The sequence below is a fragment of the Sorex araneus genome, chromosome 6 (genome assembly GCF_027595985.1).
Source record: "Sorex araneus isolate mSorAra2 chromosome 6, mSorAra2.pri, whole genome shotgun sequence".
Lineage (NCBI taxonomy): Eukaryota > Metazoa > Chordata > Mammalia > Eulipotyphla > Soricidae > Sorex > Sorex araneus.
Genome location: NC_073307.1, coordinates 13,717,821 through 13,736,740, shown reverse-complemented (window position 1 = coordinate 13,736,740; position 18,920 = coordinate 13,717,821). Strand labels below are relative to the sequence as shown.

The following is an 18,920-nucleotide window of genomic DNA, read 5'->3' as shown; positions in this document are numbered from 1 at the left end:
GTGTGACCCAAAAAGCAAAAAAAAAAAAAAAAACCAAAATCAGTGGAGCAGATGCCTTGAGAACTCAGGAGTCTGCAGCTAGGGTTCTTCGCCACATTCGCACGGTGTCCACTCACCCACGACTGGTGGCTGTCCAGCTTGAGATGCTACCGGAGATGGTGGCAGATGAGACTGCACGAAAGGCAAACCTGCTTCCATCATAGCCAAAGGCCTAAGTGGTATCAAAGCGGGGAGAAAGGTTCCCGGTAGCGGACTTTCTCACACCCCAGCTCTCTTTTTATTACTGCCGAGAAAGCGGAGCTGATACTAGGTAAAAAAAAGCACAAAAAAAAAACCATAATGATGTGTGAGCAATTTTCTGGATGCTTTTGTTTTGGGTCTGTGTTAAGTGCGCAGGTTCAGATGAAGCACATTTGGGGATGTGTTAAGTGCATCCGCCACGCAGGAGCACCCGGGGATATTTTGGGAAAACATCACCACCGCGAGATTGGGGGATGGGTTGGCGGGGTGAGAAATCAAGTTCAGGAAAAAAACCCTCCGCCTGGGAAATGGACATGACGTGGAGATGAGAGGTAGCTGGGTGCTCCTCAGCCGTGCCCAGGCGTGAACAGAGAGGCAGGACGAGGAGCGTTGCTGTCAGCTGGCAGGCAAGTTCAAAGGCACTGCACGGAAGCTCTGAAATCATCACTGTGGATTCAGCCTTCCTCTGAACACAGCCACCCCTCCCCCAACAGTCCCGAGAAACCGATGGTTTGGGGGCTGGTTTTTTTTTTTCCTTTTTTTTTTGCTTTTTGGGTCACACCCAGCAATGCTCAGGGGTTACTCCTGGTTTTGCACGCAGGAATTACTCCTGGCAGTGCTTAGGGGACAATTTGGGATGCCGGAGATCGAACCCAGGTCGGCCACGTGCAAGGCAAACACCCTACCCGCTGTGCTATCGCTCTGGCCCCAGGGCGGGGGGCTGGTTTTTACGGTTCTACGGCACCAATTCTGGATGGGTTGGGAGGCTCCACTGTCTACAGGATATCCAGAGATCCCCAAACTTATTTGTCCTGCCACTCCCTTTTCAGAGAAAGCTTGTCAGTGCTCCTCTGGAAATCTGCCTTCTTCAAGCCAACCAACAGAAGGTGGCCCTTTCAGCTGAGGCGCCCACCTATGTCCCACTCGGGATTTACTCTCCCCCCCCCCCCAGGTGCAGTGCCGCCTGCTCTGGGGAGCTCTGGGCTAGAGGAGTTAGGGGAAGCTGATGTAGTCCTCGGTGCTGGGCAGGTGGAGATGCCAACATGCCCCCACCTGGGGGTGCTGCTGGGAGGGTCTGCATTAACTGTGGCGCACACACCTTGCACGGGCCCATGTTCACAGATGTTCCTGAGCAGCCTTTGGAACTTGCAGCATCGTCCCTAGTGGGCACAGCTGGGACCCAGGTGTCTTTGGACAGGTCTGAGGTAGACACTATAGAGGACATTGGGTCTATTCTCAACCTCCCTGGGGATGCTGGGAATGTGCTGGATGCTCCCGCCGTGGTGTCCTGTCCCCAGAGCCCATGCCCAGCTGTCCATGTGCGTGGGGCTCTCATGCAGGGTTTGAGTCCCAACCTATCTCCCCTGGTTCATGTGCAGTTCCCAGCCTGACCAGCCAGGCATGGGCTCCCTGCTGGCTATGCAGTCACCAAACAGTCACTGGAGCAATTAAAAATGGTTTTGTTGTTATGGAACCACACCTGCGTTTGGGGGCTGTTCCCAGTGGTGCTCAGGGCACCCGGGCCTCTGCCTGCAATGAACACTCAGGTCTCCTGGGCCATTTTCCTAGTCCTGATTGTAGTTTTTAATGCATTAACTCTGTATGGCAAATGTGCCAATGCTATGGGCACTTTCTAAGTGTAGATGTTATGTTATTTTTGATTTGAGGTTGGTTTTTTTGTTTTGTTTTGTTTTTTTTTTTTGCTTTTTGGGTCATACCCGGTGATGCTCAGGGGTTACTCCTGGCTCTGCACTCAGGACTCACTTCTGGCAGTGCTCGGGGAACCTTATGGGATGCTGGGAATCAAACTCAGGTCAGCTGTGTGAGAGGCAAATGTCCTACCCATTGTGCTATCACTCCAACCCCTGATTTGGGGTTTTTAGGAACACCTGACAATGTTCAGGCCTTACTCCTGTCTCTGCACTCAGGAATCACTCCTGGTGCTACTCAAGGGACCATATGGAATGCCAAATATTAAACTTGGATCCACTACATGGAAAGCCTTGCCCACTGTGCTATCTCTCTTCCCTTAAAGTGCGGATATTTTGGACAAGACCAAATTTGCATGGGAGGTGGACCTCTTGGCATCTTTGGGGATGTTCCCATAGGCTTTTTCACAACTCCCACCCACCCAATATCAAGAACTTTGGGAACAGGACTAAATAAATATTCACGAATATTAGGTCTAGCACTGTAGCACTGTAGCACTGTCATCCCGTTGTTTATCAGTTTGTTTGAGCGGGCACCAATAATGTCTCCATTGTGAGACTTGTTGTAACTGTTTTTTTGGCATATCGAATAAGCCACGGGTAATTTGCCAGGCTCTGCTGTGCGGGCGGGATACTCTCAGTAGCTTGCTGGGCTCTCCAAGAGGGATGGAGGAATCGAACCCGGGTCGGCTGCATGCAAGGCAAACACCCTACCCGCTGTGCTATCGCTCCAGCAGAGAGAGAGGCAAGCATGCAGGGGAGCACAGAGATAGCATCTCACGTGCCAGATGTATGCAGTGAAATCTACTGGGGGAGATATCACATACTTGAATTAATGGAGATTCTAGATTCACGTGACCACGGAGGCTGGTGAGTTTCAGAGTGTCGCCCTGCAGACTGGGTGAACAGATGGTGGTGGCTGAAGAAGCCCTTGAACCCAAGACAAAATAGATTCCAGTATGAGTCTGCAGCCTAGAGACCCCGGAACCTCGTGGGCTGAAGAGCAATTACTGAGCTCACACCAACAGATAGCGAATACATTTAACCTCCCACTACATTTTTGTTCTATTTGGACCCTCAACAGATTGGAAGCAGCTCCCCCACACTGGGAGAGAGAAGGGAGGGGACAGCTGCTTTCCTCTGTTCCCCAATGCAAATACTAATCCCTCCAAGAAACACCGTGTCAGAGACACCCTCACGTAACATTTGTACCAGGTATCTTGTTTGTTTGCTGCATCCGAATGTCCACTGACATTCGCGGGGGGGGGGGGGGGGTGGATTGATTTTGTGCCAGTTGAGCTGACGCCTAATATTAACTGTCATAGCAAATTGTTGTTAATGCACCATGTTCTGGCCACTGTCAAGGCAGAAATGATTCGGACCCACAGAAGGAACAGAGAAGTAAAGAGAAGGAAAAGAAAGTCAGAAAGCAAACTCCAGCTGCTGTTTCATGAGTTTGAAGACTCACAGGGCATCCAGTGACATTTGGGGCTGGATGGAGCTGCCCACGAGATGTCCACTGTCATCATCTCTTTCCAAGACCACACCCATGGTTGGTGGCTGGAAACTGGAATTGGCTGTGGCAGGAGTAATTAAACCAGGGAAATGAATAAACACAGAAAAAGTGTTCTTCTTTCACTTGGAGAACTGGCCAGTGATTTGTCAACTCTGCCCCACCGGTATTATCAAGTATGAGAAGCAATAGACGATTCTAGTTATTACCTCCACTATTGCTTTAACACAGATTTCTATTTTGTTCTTTCTCCATCAGTTTTAACCCAGTTTTTTTTCTTTTTACCAAATTGGGGTCATAATCAATGGCACCAATTGGTGCTGATTCAGAGTGTACTGAGTTTCTGGAGCACCTCGGCCCAGGGCCTGTGTGTGAGGCCACCACCGTGTTGTCCCTACATCTCCAAAGGCCATTCCAGGTCCCTCCACCTGGCTTCCTCAGGATGGCATGGGGCAGACGCAGGGCAGAGCCCTCTGCAGTCCCCTGGGCCCAGAGGGCATCCTGGCAGAGAAGCAGAGCTGTGTGGGCCGCGGGAGTGCAGTGGAACAGCACTCTGAGACGCACAGAGGACAGACAGGGATGCAGCATGCGAGGAATACAGGTCTGAGGGTGGAGGTAAGGATGGGAACTGCATTAATCTTGGTAAGAACAAGACACAGAGCCCGTGTGTCACTCTTGTCCACATCACAGTGGCCCTCTGCTACTCTTAGCCACAGTGCAGAGAGCAAAGGTTTGCATCCCCTCCCTATACTGAATTAGGTCCCCAATCTCTAGGTGACAGGAATAAGGTCAGAAGGTGGCGAGCTCGGTCCTTTATAGCTGCTTGAGGAGCATGATGGACAAAATGAGATGCTTCCTGTTATGAAAAAGTTGAGATATGTCACTGTGGCTTTTTTGTTTTTGTTTATTGGTGTATAAGAAATTAGTGTGATTATAGGTCAGGTTGCTTTTAGTATTAGGTTTGACCATAATTTCAGGCACAGCTTATGTACATGGGTCTTTTCTTTCAAAATTGCAAGTGTTTATCTGAGTTGTTTTTTTTCCCCAGCCTTGGAACAAATACTTCACAGAGTGGTTATATCATTAGACACTCCAGGCAATCATAGCTCATTTTTACCATTTTCTATATTAATTAAGGAACATTTGTCATCTTTTTACATATGAATGATCTGTTTCTTTCATACTGTCCTTTCCACTTGGTTCTTTTATAAAATCACTATTATGCAAGGAGGAGAACAAATTTTGGCCAAACTATTTTCAATTCCCAAGCATCATTCTCAGAGAAAATGAAACCAATAATTTTATTCTAATCATTGAGACTCACACTGTGTATGGGTATATGGGGTGCATGGGAGGGATTGGGAAAAACATTGTGTCAGGGGCATAAGAATGTAGGAGAATGGACTCCATTTATGTCCACAGCAGTGAGTTCACATGCTGGATGATAAAGTTATATCACTGTATCATTGTCATCCCGTTGATCACAATTTGCTTGAGCGGGCCCAGTAACATCCCCAATGTCTCCATTCATCCTAGCCCTGAGATTTTAGCAGCCTCTCTTTACTTGTCCTTCCCACCGTTGCCGCATTAGAGGCTCTTCCGGGTCAGGGGAATAAAACCCATTATTGTTACTGTATTTGGCATATGAATACTCTATGGGGAGCTTTCCAGGCTCTCCCGTGCAGGCAGGAAACTCTCGGTATGTTGCCAGGTTCTCCAAGAGGGAGAACTAGGCTAATTTTCTGGTAAGGAATGTAAATTATTTTTGTCTGTTCCTTGCTTTCAGTCAGGTGACCAGGACATCTGGGGGTCACCAGGTCCAGGATAAATGGAGAGTGAGGAACCGAACAGATGGCATATGCAGCAGAAATCTTTATGTTTTCATGCAAAGAACAAAATTCACAAAGATTCCATGCAAACAACCTAGGGAACCATGCTTCAGCCTCATCTTATCTCACCTGTTAATCCCAAGGATCAGCATTAGACTCCAAACAAAGACCTGGAGGTGCTGTGAGCAGAGAGAGGACAAACCTCCAGCCCTGACCTGGGAAGTCCCTGCCTTGGACCTGGAATGTCCTGATGGCAGGCACCTTCCCAGATCTCAGGGCTGAATATCCTCCCATGTACACTGAGCCCATCACTCCCACCCTGACAGACAGCCAGAATTCCAGACTGCTGTGCATCCCCAGGAGATGATCTCGAAGTGTCTCCCCCAACTCTACCAGGTGCTGCGACCTGATAGAGTTATATAACCATGTTAATGTATAACTATGTAAATGGCTAAGTGGAAGGCAATAAATACTAAACCAGAGAATTTTCTCCTAGTCCAGTAGACAAAGGACAATTATTACTATGGGGGCCAGAGAGATAGTGCAATGAGCAAGGCACCTTCCTTGCAGGCAGCTGACCCCAGTTCAATCCCCCACACCACATACTGTCCCTCCAAGCCCCACCAGGATTGATCCTTGAACACAGAGCCAGGATCAAGCCCTGAACATTTCCGGGTAGCAGTGCAAAGACCCAACCCTTAACTTCCGAAACAGAAAATAAAAAATATTGTCACTTCTTAGGCAAGACTCACAGAGGTGACAAATGGAACTGGCTGCAGAGGCAAACCATAGTGGTAGGATCTAGCTGTTGGTATTCTCGGGCTAACAAAGTATACACAGAAGTGTTCGTTTTAGGAAATGTGCCTTTCCGTTAAATGGTGCAACGAGGGGGAAATAATGTCAAATAAGTTGGTTTGTTATATAAAACAGTTGCCTGATAAGGAGCTTAACAGAGGGAATGTAGGGGAAGGAGGTTAAAGGCTCGAGTTTCCTGGGAAGGATGGAGAGTCCCTGGAGGGACGGAACAGCACAGCAATCACCAGGGTGGCTCAGAGGTCACGGAAGGAATTAATTACGTGCAGTCTGGTGAGTTGCGATTATGTGTCCTCAAGCCTCCCTTCCTCCTTCCTCCCCCTCTCATGAGCTGGATAAGCTGCCTGCCTGCTCCTCTCTCTTTCCCAGTAGCATTTCTCACTGAATTCACCGTGTAGCAGAGTGAAGTGCCTGCAGAGAGATGTTGCTGATACAAATGCAGGTATATGCTGGGGGAGCTTCACAGGAGCCATAGCCATCGCGGACAGGCCCGCTGAATATTGCTTCATCCCCTGAGGAAGCAGAGAATGGGACAAACCAAGAAATCAGTGCCATAGCCAGGGGTGTCTAAGATAATCTGCAATTAAATTAAAATTGCAGTGTTGCACTGTAGCACTGTCATTCCGTTGTTCATCGATTTGCTCGAGTGGGACCAGTAACATCTCCATTTTTGTTGTTACTGTTATGGGCATATTGAGTATGCCACGGGTAGTTTGCCAGGCTCTGCCGTGTGGGTGGGATACGCTCGGTAATTTGCCGGGCTCTCTGAGAGAGACAGAGGAATCGAATCAGCCATGTGCAAGGCAAACACCCTACCTGCTGTGCTATCGCTCCTGTCAATCAGGGCATTTTCTTCAATGCCTATGAAATTCTTCAATGTTGTTTAAACCCCACAAAGGATCCCTGAATGAGACAGGGCAAAGCAAACTTGCTTCACCAAAAGCGAGAGGTCCCAGATCCAAGAGTAAGGGAAGGGCCGAGAAGCTTCTCTCTAGTTTTCAAAGAACTTGGAGCTGCAGCCCCTGTCAAGCCAAGACTGCGACACTGAGGAATCTTTGAGATGGGATCCAGGAAATCCGGTTGATAATTTGTTAGAACGTTGGGGAAACTTCAGAAATGATGACCTGGGGAAAAATACTTGTCGGGATTCATAAAATGGGCCAGATGAACTCAGGAACTGCTGTTGGGTGCAGAATTCTCAAGTGGTTTCTTAAAGAGGTGATTTGTGTGTGCGGAGCCCAGCAAGGGCCTGCAGTGTGGACACCCCGAGCTAAGTGGGGGGTGGCGGAAGGAAGAGCTGAGCCCGAGAAGCCCGGCTCCCACCCGCTTTCTGTCAATAAACGGCTGTGTGGACACAAATCACTTAACTCATTTGTGCTGCAGGGTCTTTATTCTGCAAAATCAGGTTAGAGAGCTGGGTGTCCTTTAGCCACTGAGAGCCTCTCGGCCACAAATGGACTGAATTTACCTCAATTCTCGCCATCAGCCTGTCTGATGAGGGGGGACATAGCACAGCCTGTACCGGCCCTTCTCACCTCAGGGTCCTTGACCACTCGAATCCCTCGCAACAAATGATGACATGGACGTGTCAGGTGAAGGTCTAATTGATCGGATGAGTCAGAATGGATCCGCATGGACATCAGGGAATCAGTAGACAGTCTCCCAGGCTGAGAGGGTGGATGAATGAATATGTCTGGGAAGATAACACCACAGAGAGAAAATTGCAGCTACTTCTGCAGTGCTTGGTTAGTTGGACCTAAACTGTGTTGGTAATGGATCCCGGTCCATTCCACAATAAATTTCTCTTGGGGTTCCTTAAACGGGCTGGTCGAACTTTTCATTTTTATTTCTTTTTAAAAGATTTTTTTTTCAGTGCCAGGGATCAAATGCAGTTTTTATGCATGCAAAGCAGACACTTTACTATTGAACCACATCTGGCTTCTGTCCAATTTTTTCCCTAAACAATTTGATTGAAAGAACAAAGACATTTTGATTAAATGCATTGAAAAAGCAGGAAAAATATTCAGATGAATGATATGTTTGCATATTTGTGCAGGATGCATATCCAAAAACAGGATTTGAGGTTAGCTAATTCATGGGCAGTATAATCAGTCTCCGAACCCTGAAATATATTAATATTGAGCATTCGTCCCTTCACTTCACATCTAAAATTGCTTGGTGGGGATAAGGCAGAACTTTGACTCGGAGTAGATTGTGACCTGGGGAGCTGGAATGGAGGACAAAGTGAAGTGCAATCAGTTGGTACCTGGTTTGCCGTTTGGAGCTTCTAGGGCGTGGAAGAAGCAGCGTGCCTAGAATAACACCTGCATGCGTTTTCAACCGTAGTTCACAAGATTCAAAGGAATCTTGGCTACCAGGAAGTTTCTTTTAAATGGACCTAATTTATTTCAGGTGGACTTCAAATCCAATCGAAGCCAAACGTTTGAAGAGTAAGTTTCCACTTCAGCCACAGAAGGCTTTCAGATGGGGGTGGGCAGAGAGAACGGTCCCCTTCGTCAGCTTCTGCCGTGGCCATCCCACAGCCTAAATGTGGCTGCTCGTTTCTGGACCACAGAGCAGGACAAAGACGTAAGAGTGAAACAAAAGCTTTCTCAACTAGGCAGACGGTGCCTTTTGGAAAGCTCTCCTGAAAGCTTCAGCAACGTATTTAGAAGTGAGTAAAATTATGGAGGAACACTTTTTCCCAAGAGATCCACACCAGAGTGCTCCAGAAAGGAGGTACCTTCCGAGATTAAGGTCCTCCATCTTACACATGCTCTTCAGTTCAACCTCCAGGAACTGCCCTAATGCTGCTGGCAATGGCCCAGACTGAAAATAGGCACACTTCCGAACCAGCAAGTAAAGGGTGCTAGGAGGGCCTGTTCGGGATGCTGAAAGTAGACTATAGACTGAACATGATGGCCACTTAATATCTCTACTGCAAACTATAACACCCAAAAGGAGAGAGAGAGAGAGCAAAAGGGAATGTCCTGCCACAGAGGTGGGATGGGGTGGGGTGGGGGGAGGGCTGAGTGGGGGTGGTGGGAGGGATGCTGGGACCATTGGTAGTGGAAAATGGGCACTGGTGGAGGGATGGGCACTCGACCATTGTGTGACTGAAACGCAAGCACAAAAGTTTGTAAGTCTCTGTACCTCACGGTGATTCACTAACAATTTTTTTGAAGTAAAAAATAAAAATTAAAAAACAAAAAACAAAAAACAGGTACACTTTCTTGCTCTTGGAGGGCCTACTTCCTAACTGGGGTGGGGAAAGTCTCCATCAACAGGAAGAGAAACAAATGAGTAAATCGCGTCGGAGTTGGAAGATGAAAAGGTTATGGAGAAAGCCAGAGGAGAGAGGTGGAGAAGGAGAGAAGGGGGAAAGTGGCGGTGGAGAGCAGAAACTTCAGCCAAGGACGGGAAGGGATTTTCCGAGGCAGGAGCATTAGGGCTGGAGGGAGAGCCAGAAGCAGGCCTGAGGGGGGATGCGACAGCCAGGAGGATCCTGGGCATATGCCACAGCCACGCTGCAACAAGTTTCCCTCTTTTGAAGGAAGACTGGGCTACATGACCGTAGAGTCCCTACAATTTCTAATATTCCTTGAGTGAATGGTTCAGAATAATTAATAGGGTGGCAATGTGGAGGGCGTATTCAAACAAATGTCAACCAGGCGTCATAGAGATAGTTTAGTAGGTAAGGTGACTGCCTTGCACTCAGCTGACCTGGGTTTGATCCCTGGCATCCAACATAATCCCCGATCTCTGTCAGGTGTGATCCCTGAGCACAGTGCCAGGAGTAAGCCCTCAGCATTGCTGGGTGTGGCCCCCGAACTCAAAAAACTAAAAAAAAACAAAAAAGGAATGCCAGGGCTTCCCAATACACACAAATCAGAGAAGCAGTCTAAATAATTTAAAATACTGACCCTACATTCAAATACTAAGTAAGGGATGAGAGAGCTTGCTTGTACAGGCCCTGCATATGTGAGGTCCTGATTTTGATCTCCAGCACCACAGGGCCCCTCAGTGGGCATAGTCTTGGTGGTCCCAGTTCCACTAGACCTAAGAGGTAACATTGAACGATCTGATTCTATTGTCTGAGTACCACTAGGAGTGGTCCCTGGGGCCCCTGATCATTGCTTGGGTGGTCCTTGACTCCTGACAAAGTATTAAACCATAAAAACCATGTTTTTTATTTCTTGGACCCTAGACTGGAGCAATAGCACAACGGGTAGGGCATTTGCCTTGCACACACCGACCTGGGTTCGATTCTTCCATCCCTCTCAAAGAGCCCAGCAAGCTACCAAGAGTCCCGCCCACACTCCAGAGCCTGGCAAGCTACCTGTGGCGTATTCAATATGCCAAAAACAGTAACAACATGTCTCACAATGGAGACATTACTGGTGCCCACTCAAGCAAATCGATGAACAATGGGATGTCAGTGCTACAGAGCAGATCAAGTCTTTGCGGGGGAGGGCGGGGCACCAGTGAGGCACCTCTGCAATTAATCAAGTAAAATCAGTCCTGAGTGCAGTGGTGTGTTACTTGGTGCTTTATTTGGGTGGCCGGGGAGGGGGGCAGGGAGGAGGGAAGCAGACTGGTGTCACTGAGCTATTCACCAGGGGTCAAGCCTTGGACAAGGAGTCAGGAGAACGTGAAAGTTCTCTGAGAGCCTTTGATGAGAATTATCCCTTCTCTCTCATTGGCCAGGGAAGCCAGACGGGAGAAAGGAACAAAATTTATTCTGTGGCTTGACCCCAAGAGACCCGTTCACCACAACTGCCTTTTCTCAGGCCCTTTCATGCTGTTTTTGGTGGCCTGTCTTCAAGGCCAGATACTTCCCTGCCCTCTCCTCTGATGATACATGTCGATGTGAAATTGAGAAGCTCAGACTCTAGTTCAGGGGTGAAACTATTGGCCACCTCCCTTCTTCGCTCTGTGGCTATCCTGCACTAACATCCTGAGGCTTTGGCCCCGGGTTTGCGTTAGCTGAGACAGTGCCCGAGATAGAGAGAGAGCCACCCGCCATCCTTGTTGCTGTCTAACTCAGCCTGTTGCCCTGTTGCAGGCGCCTTCATCTGCAAGATGGTGCCCTTTGTCCAGTGCACGGCCGTCGTGACAGAGATCCTCACGTTGACCTGCATCGCTGTGGAAAGGCATCAGGGGCTGGTGCACCCGTTCAAGATGAAGTGGCAGTACACCCAGCGCAGGGCCTTCAGCATGCTTGGTGAGGCAATGCCATTCTGCCCTCTAGACACAGAGAATTGCTTCCAAAGCCAAACATATTTGCATATGACACGAACAGCTTCCGGTCTATAGGCAGGTATTGCGCTACCATTTGATGGGTTTAGGCCTCTCCAAGTGTCTTCACCCCCTCTAGTCCCTCCTTAGGCCTTGCCCTGCCCTGGAAAACTCCCATTTCCTATTTTTTTTTTCCAGCTGAAGTCTTGACTTACTTTCCACTGACCTAAGATAGCCAATCTATGACTTCCTGGCAGGGTCAGAGTTCATTAGTCAACTCTCATCCTGAGATTAGAAGTCTCCAAGGTGAGATGTTTGGGGAAGCCAGGTGGATTCTGAGAGGAGTCAGGAGAAAGGCTTTGGGAGAAGTGGAGAGGAGGGCCAAGGTGGCTCTGGTTTTGGGGTCCCTGCTGCAGATGGTCCAGGGTTGCAGGAGAAAGTGGAGTTCTGGGTGCTGGGTACCAGATGTTTAGCAAAGACCCATCTGTCTGCTCAGAACCTCATCTCAAGCTCTCCGAGTCCCCGGCTTGCTCGCTGCAGCTGAGCCTCGTCAGCAGGTCCCCAGCAAGGAGGGAGGATTTCTCTACTTGAGCCATTTAAAAAGCTGAATATGCATCTCAGTGGTTTGAAGGTATTAGAGCTAAATAATCAGAGGAATAGGAAGCAATTAATGTCATCATCCAAGAGAGCAATTTTTACTAATATCCCCTTTGAGAGAAATGAAGAAACCTCGATTTCTGATTTAAACATAGAGCCTGTAGGGATAGTAAAATTTCCTAACAACCTCTGAAGGCTAGGAATGACCAGCTCCTCTGAAATGGCCTGAGACGAACAGATAAATCCATAGGGGCATTTTTTTTCATTCATTTCCATGAGTATCAAATTTATGTCACGCAATCCCTGCAAAGAATTCAAAGACCTCTTGGTTTTTAATAATTGACATCCTTCCTACATCAGAACCTTGGAGCGTGGAGTATTTGAGTGTGTGTGTGTGTGTGTGTGTGTGTGTGTGTGTGTGTGTGTGTGTGTGTGTGTTGGGTGATGCAGGGAGGAAGGAGGCATTAGGAAAGGGGACAGAAGAGTATAAAGAGTAAAAGCAAAGTTGGGAACAGGCAGTGTTTCCCGTTCCCACTTTCAAAAAATGCCAGAGGCAAGGAGAAGAATTTCAGTCAGGTAGATTTATCTCCTGGGCCCTTTTCCAGCTGTGTTTGTCTCTGCCTGTGCCTCCCTCTGCCTGAAACTGCTTTGCCTTCAGGCCTCGGCCAACTGAGACGTGCCCATTTCCTGTCCAGAGAGGTCTCAGATTAGAAATGTCCAGTGGAATCCCCACACCCCCCCTCCCCCAGAGCAGGCAATGAATCCTAAGAACTGGCAGTGGCCTAAGCCAGTTGACCCCATTCCTTCAGAATTTCTATTAAAGGTGGTCAAAATGATAGAACATACGAAAACATAATAAGATAAGCATTAGAGAAGATGAAGCAGATAAAAGAGATGGAGAAGGATGAACCACTGAATCATAACGACTTTCTGCAGACAAAATTGATTCATAAGCTGCTCTATAATAAACCTCAATTAGGACTTAAGTGAGGCCAAGTCCCTTGAAATTCAAGACAATACATTGTTTTCTTAATGGTTCATCACAAATAGCCAAAACTAGCAGAGGCTGAAACTCTGAGATATTCTCAAAATCTGTGCTGGTGCTCTCAGTTCTGACCTATTCGGTTCAGATGCTCTTTCGTTCCTGGCTCAGGACACATCAGGCATTTAAGCAGTTCTCTTCCCAAACTCGTGGAGAAAATGGATTTCAAAAAAAGCACCCTGGTTTCTAAGAAGTACTTGCTTTGTAAGGAAAATCAGATGGGCCCTATGCTGATGCTTCAGGTGATGTACTCTCCAAAAATAAGTTATAGAGGATGATCAATCATCTTTAAGTTACTTTTCTAGTGCACAGACACGCCCGATTGAGCACAGAGAGTTTTCCTTGAAATCTTATTTTGGGACACAAAATAAATATTCGTGGTGGGGGTGGGGGTACTCAGGAAGTGGAGAGGAGAGTAAGGACAACCCAGGCTAAAGGGCACTTAGAGACAAGCAATTAGTGGTCACTTCTCTCTCAATGGCTGTGGCCTTCAAAGTTTCCCTGGGGAAATGTAGCTTTGGGTCACCTCCCCGAGGATGCGTTCAGATAATGGGAACAGTCTGCTAAAGGGGGTGACTTCCTGCAGACATTGAGTGACCCCATGCATTCTGGGACGTAGGCACCACAGTGCATTCTGGGAAACGGACACCAAAGCCAGCTGGTGGAGAACTCAGTAAAGGACCCTGATGGGAAGGGCACAGTCTCTAAAGTCAGAGGGGTCCAGAGAAGCATCTGAGATTGGAGGGGACCTCTTGGACCATGTTAATTGGATTTTTGGATCTTCCAGGAATGCGACCCTCATGCAAAGTTTTCAACACTTATAATTCAGGGCAATTGTTCCGGCAGCGGCGGCGAGGGGTGTGGTGAGGGAAGGGAGGAGGCTTGAGCGGGCCAGCAAGCTGCTTCAGTGCAGGGGTGAGGGGAGTGTGGCTCTTTGGGGGAGGGGCTATGGTGAGTGCTTAAGCACAGGAGGGTGTGGCGGGGCTAAGCTGTGTTCTGATGGTTCTCACGTTTTCACAGGTGTGGTCTGGCTGGTGGCGGTCATCGTGGGCTCGCCCATGTGGCACGTGCAGCGCCTGGAGGTAGATCAGCTGAGCTGATGTCCCCTCTCTCTTAATGAGAATCATTTCCTTCTTGCAAGAGTGCTCCCCAATCGTAGGGTATCCACTCTCTCTCTTTTTTTTTTTTTCTGGAGCTTTCTCAGGTGGAATGCAATAATCCACGTGGAGGACTGTCTCTGTTGTGTCTAGCTCTGCCTTGATCTTAGACGGTTAAGGCTTCACCACTTAGGGGACAATGAATGGGGGTTTCTTTTGACCTTTTCCTGCTGGTGGCACGTGACTTTTCAGCTTCCTCCTGTGTCTCGTTGTTCCAGTTTGAGTCCAGTGGGAAAACAGATCAAATGGCTGATGTTGAGTTGGATCCCTGGCCCGGTGTGCACCTTCTCTTCCCCATGGGGCTTTGGCCGATGTAGCCCAGTTGGTGGAGAATCACCAAAAATGGGACACCATTTGGGAGAGTGACTACCCCCGCCCCTGCCCTGATGTGTATATCAAGAGTCTGGTAGTCACACTACATTTTTATATGAAGTCATACAAAAAAAAAACTGCTATAAAATTGTCACTAATTGTTGACTCATTAGTAATCCTTTATCAATCCTTTTTTGGTATGCGTGTGGGGGGTGTGCCTTGCAAGGGAGGCCCTCCTGGTGATTCTTGGCCAGCTGGAGGTAGTACTGCTCAGGCCCTGCCATGCTGGGGGTGACACAGGTCACCCTGGTGATGCTGGGGGATCTCCCTGTACCCAGCAATGTGTGAGGACCAGACCAGGACCAGTCCCATGTGAGGCAGGTGCCTTACCTTTGTGCTGTTTACCTCTCCTTCCACAAGTCCTGTCATTCCTGTGTCCTAGTCATCATCAAATTGCATCTCCTTTTGGGACCTTGGGGAGAAAACACCCTATCTAAAATTCTCTTGAGCCAGCCTTGGCCCTGCGGGGAAGGGAGCGCCATGTATCTCTCAGGGAGCCTGACTATCCATTGGGACATGCGTCTACACATCCTACATAGGCAGTTTTGGTCAAATGGTTCTATTCAAAGGTACAAAAGGGGATGCTTGCTCACATGCCCAGTAAGCGTCTGTCTAAAATTAGAGATCCTTCTGTACTTCTTTTAATTAATAATGTGAAACTCCTGGGCAGCCTCTGTCCATTGGGCAGGATATCAGATGAACCCTTGGACAAGGCCAATTTCAAAAGTGGCTTTCATCTTTATGGAACTGGTACACTGAACTGAATTCCACAGGTTAGGGACAAAGGAATCTAATTCTGTGCTGGCCTTTGCTGCCCATACAAATTAGATGGGGAGGGAGGCCCAGGGATGTGGCTCAGTGGTCTGCCTCCTCCTTGTGGGCAGGAGACCAGGAGTTTGATCTTAGCACCCCCCTCCCACATGTCAAGTACAGTCCAGCAATACTGCTACTTGAGGACCCAGGGGGCAATACAAAGTATGTCATCTTTGACACGTTGAAACCAAGCATGTGCGAGCAACACAACAAGAAGATACCTGCTCCCTCCCACACACAGCAGATGTCACAACTAAGTGTGCAAGTAGCATAAGCAAGTCCTCCAGCACCCCATCCAGGCATGTGTGAACCCCAGTGGCCTCAGCAACAGCAGAGGGAAGGGAAAAGGGGAATCTGATGTTTACATTTCAGAGTGGGATATAAACAACTCCCACTCTTGTTGAAACGGATGGAGGGAAGGACTCTCGCAGTCACTCTAAGTGAACGACATCCCCTCTGCCACATTCAGACACAAGAATCATGTCAGAGCTGATCCTGACATATCCTGGCAACCTGTCCAATGACACCATCACCTCTGTCCAAAATCTCAGTCACCTCAAAACATGTGCATGGGGCCGGAGTGATGGTAGAGCAGGTAGGGTGCTTGCCTTGCATGTGGCCTACTAGGTATCATCCCATATGGTCCTACAGGCCCGCCAGGAGTGATCCTTGAGCACAGAGCCAGGAGCAATCCCTGAGGACTGAAAGTTGACCTAACAACCAGATCTCCTTTCCTCCATCTTGTCATTTTCTGGCCTAGAGCCCTACCCTGTGGGATGGGGGCAAGACCCTGTCTCTGCTGCCTTTTATTTCTCTTTCTCACTCTCTCTTCAGCTGGTTCCTTGGAGTTGGTAGGAGCAGGAACCTCCTGCAATCAGCACCATCAATGCAGCACAGCTGCCCTTGACTGATGGTTGCCTTTATGGACTTTTCAATGGTCATAGTATCTAGGCTTCCAGTTGTGTTTGCCTCGCCAGCCAGCTGTTTATGAAACTCTTCCACCCATATACCCTGCACCCACATAAGCCCCATAGTTGTCAGTCCCTTTCACCAAGGCCCTCCTTCCTTTAAGCAGGTCACCCATCCTGGTAGGAACCGTCTGTGACCATCCCAAGCCCACTTCCCCTCTCGGAGGCTCATTTTTGGCCTGTAGAACCCAGGGGGTTCTGTCCAGTTTTTATTTATTTATTTTTTCCTCCTTCCCACGCCACCAAGTTCATACCTGCTTAAAAGTCCCATAATATGGCGGACGCCATGCCGCTTCTTCCCACAAAGGTTAAGAAAAACCGAGGAAAAAGGATATTTCCCCTCCTCGGCCGGCATGGGGCAAAAGCTTAGCTCACAGTCTGGAGACATGGCTGCAAGTACTTGCTGAGACCAGAAGTAGTGTAGCTGGCTCTGGATCTTGGTCGTTCAGCAGCAAAGAGGTCGTGCAAAAGCATGGCCGCCCAGGTCGAATCTCGGAGGAGCGTGAGCCGGTATTGGCCCTGGCCCGAGACTCTCTGTCCAGTTTTTAACATAAAATTATTTGGTTTTATCATAGACCCAAAATACATTTAATATGTATCCCATGTTTGGTTGGTAGAAGAGGCATATAATCTAATTGGCAAAACTGTCAGTCAGGTCGACCAAATTAGATTTCCTTTCTGTCAGGAGAATGATATATAATTTTCATGTTAAATAAGTGGATGAATGGGCATTCCTGACGGCTGCCTGTCACTCCCGAGTCCTGAGTGAGCAGGTGTGAGATGACACAGATCCCGCAGTTCTCACCTGGAGGATGCAGAGTCCCACCCCCTTCCCTGGTCCTCCCCAGTGCTCCCTTCACTGTGGCCTCAGCAGGCTCTTTCTCAGGAAGGATGCTGTTTTCTCTGAAAACTGTTGACAGTTTTCAGAGAATGGCAGCAAGGGGTGATTAGATTCAATTTCTCATCACTCCTGCCCCTTCACTCTATAAAAAATGTGAGTGTACCACATACCCACGCATAAAATACCTTCTTTTCTAACACCTACCTTCGCCCTGAATGAAAATATATTTAGTCCATGGAAAATCACAGAGTCCTATGACAGAAGGAAGAAAGGAGTCTTAGTCTAGAGAATATACTGACCTCAGTAATTTGGGAGGTGTGTGGGTGTTATGAATTCCTCCTGGCTATGTGCTTAGGGGGTCACTCCTGGCAATGCTCAGGGGACCATAGGTAGTGCCAGGAATGAACAAAAAATCAGTTCCATGCAAGACAAGAGTCTAAACCCTTGGACCGTCTCTCTAGTTCTTGATCTCAGTCATCTGAACCATCTTGTCTTGGTACCTCCCTGAGATTTTGGTGGGGTAAGAGGGAGAACGTGGATCAATGGGAAGAAGGGGATGATGAGAGAGGAACAGAGATGAGACCCCAGCTGACATTTCCTCCTCAGACATTCTCTGGGGCAGTGGGGTTTTAGGGCAACCTGTATTTGGAAATGGACAGATTTCCACTGATGCCATCCAACTCCCTGTGTATGCCCTTGGGATGTCTTTGATTGCCCCAGGGCAACATGAGCCCATCTGGACACTGCCAGTCTGGCATTGGGCTTTAGGATTTGGCTACATGTGGCTGCCCTAGTGATTGTCCTTGAGGCCTCTGCCTATGTGGAATCAGAGCAAACGGTTCTTTGATACCCTGCTCACTCGGACTTGACTTTTCTCCCCCTTGACCGAGCAGTTTTGATCCCCTTCTGTTGACTTCCAAGACTGGTGAGACAATTTTATGGAAATGGAGCAAGATCAATGTCTAAGACCTAAGGATTATCTGGAAAGCTCCAGTTGTCTTGATGCACTCTTTAACTTTCATTCCTATTATCCAGAGGAATGACGGGGATATGCTTTAAGTGTTTCAGATGCTCCATATTAGCACTGGTGAATACTATTGTTAGTGATGACATATTTGAAGTCATGAGCCTATTCGGGATCATGTTAAGATGTAGACTTGTCTTTCTGTAGAATATAGACTACAAAGTCTTATAAACGAGTCTGTGCAGTTGTAGATAAGCATTCATTCAATTAATAATTTCACATTCATGCCAGAATCTGAAGCAATCAAATGTTTTTTTGGAATCTTTATGAGTAGCCCAAACATTATAATACAAAACAGCAATAACAAAATTGAGATTTTCAGTATTATGAGTTGGAAGAAGCCTGATGCCTTGGAAAATATTTTAATAGCTGAAGCAACATAATATAACATTAAACTAACTGGCAGTAGAAAGTATTTTCCTCACACATATTTTCTCATTGCATTACTCCACCTTATTAAGACTGGTGTAATAGGTAAGAAGATTAAAAATAATAAATCAGCTATAGTTCTCAATTTCATTTAAAATGGAAAAGAAAGCTGGAGAGATAATACAGAGGGCAAAGAACTTACCTTGTCAGGCAGCTAACTCTAGTTCGATCCCTAACACCATACATGATCCTTTAGTTTTGCTGGGAGTGATTCTTGAGTGAAGAGCACCACTGGAAGTACGCTAGCAAAACAAAAAAAAAGTATAAAACTTTTAAGAATTTAGGCTGTGGAGTAAAAAAGAATCTAAATTTACACAAAAGAACAGTTAAAATCA

The 18,920-nt window shown here is 47.7% G+C and overlaps 1 protein-coding gene across 1 annotated transcript in view; it reads left to right on the top strand.

The window, feature by feature from the left end:
• The window catches only part of QRFPR (pyroglutamylated RFamide peptide receptor), a 39,008-nt gene that overhangs the window by 14,278 nt on the left and 5,810 nt on the right, over positions 1-18,920 (top strand). The window contains exons 2-3 of the mRNA XM_004612728.2: positions 11,170-11,328; positions 14,002-14,063. Of these exons, the coding sequence (XP_004612785.1) occupies positions 11,170-11,328; positions 14,002-14,063 (221 nt within the window). The remainder of the gene's footprint in view (positions 1-11,169; positions 11,329-14,001; positions 14,064-18,920) is intronic.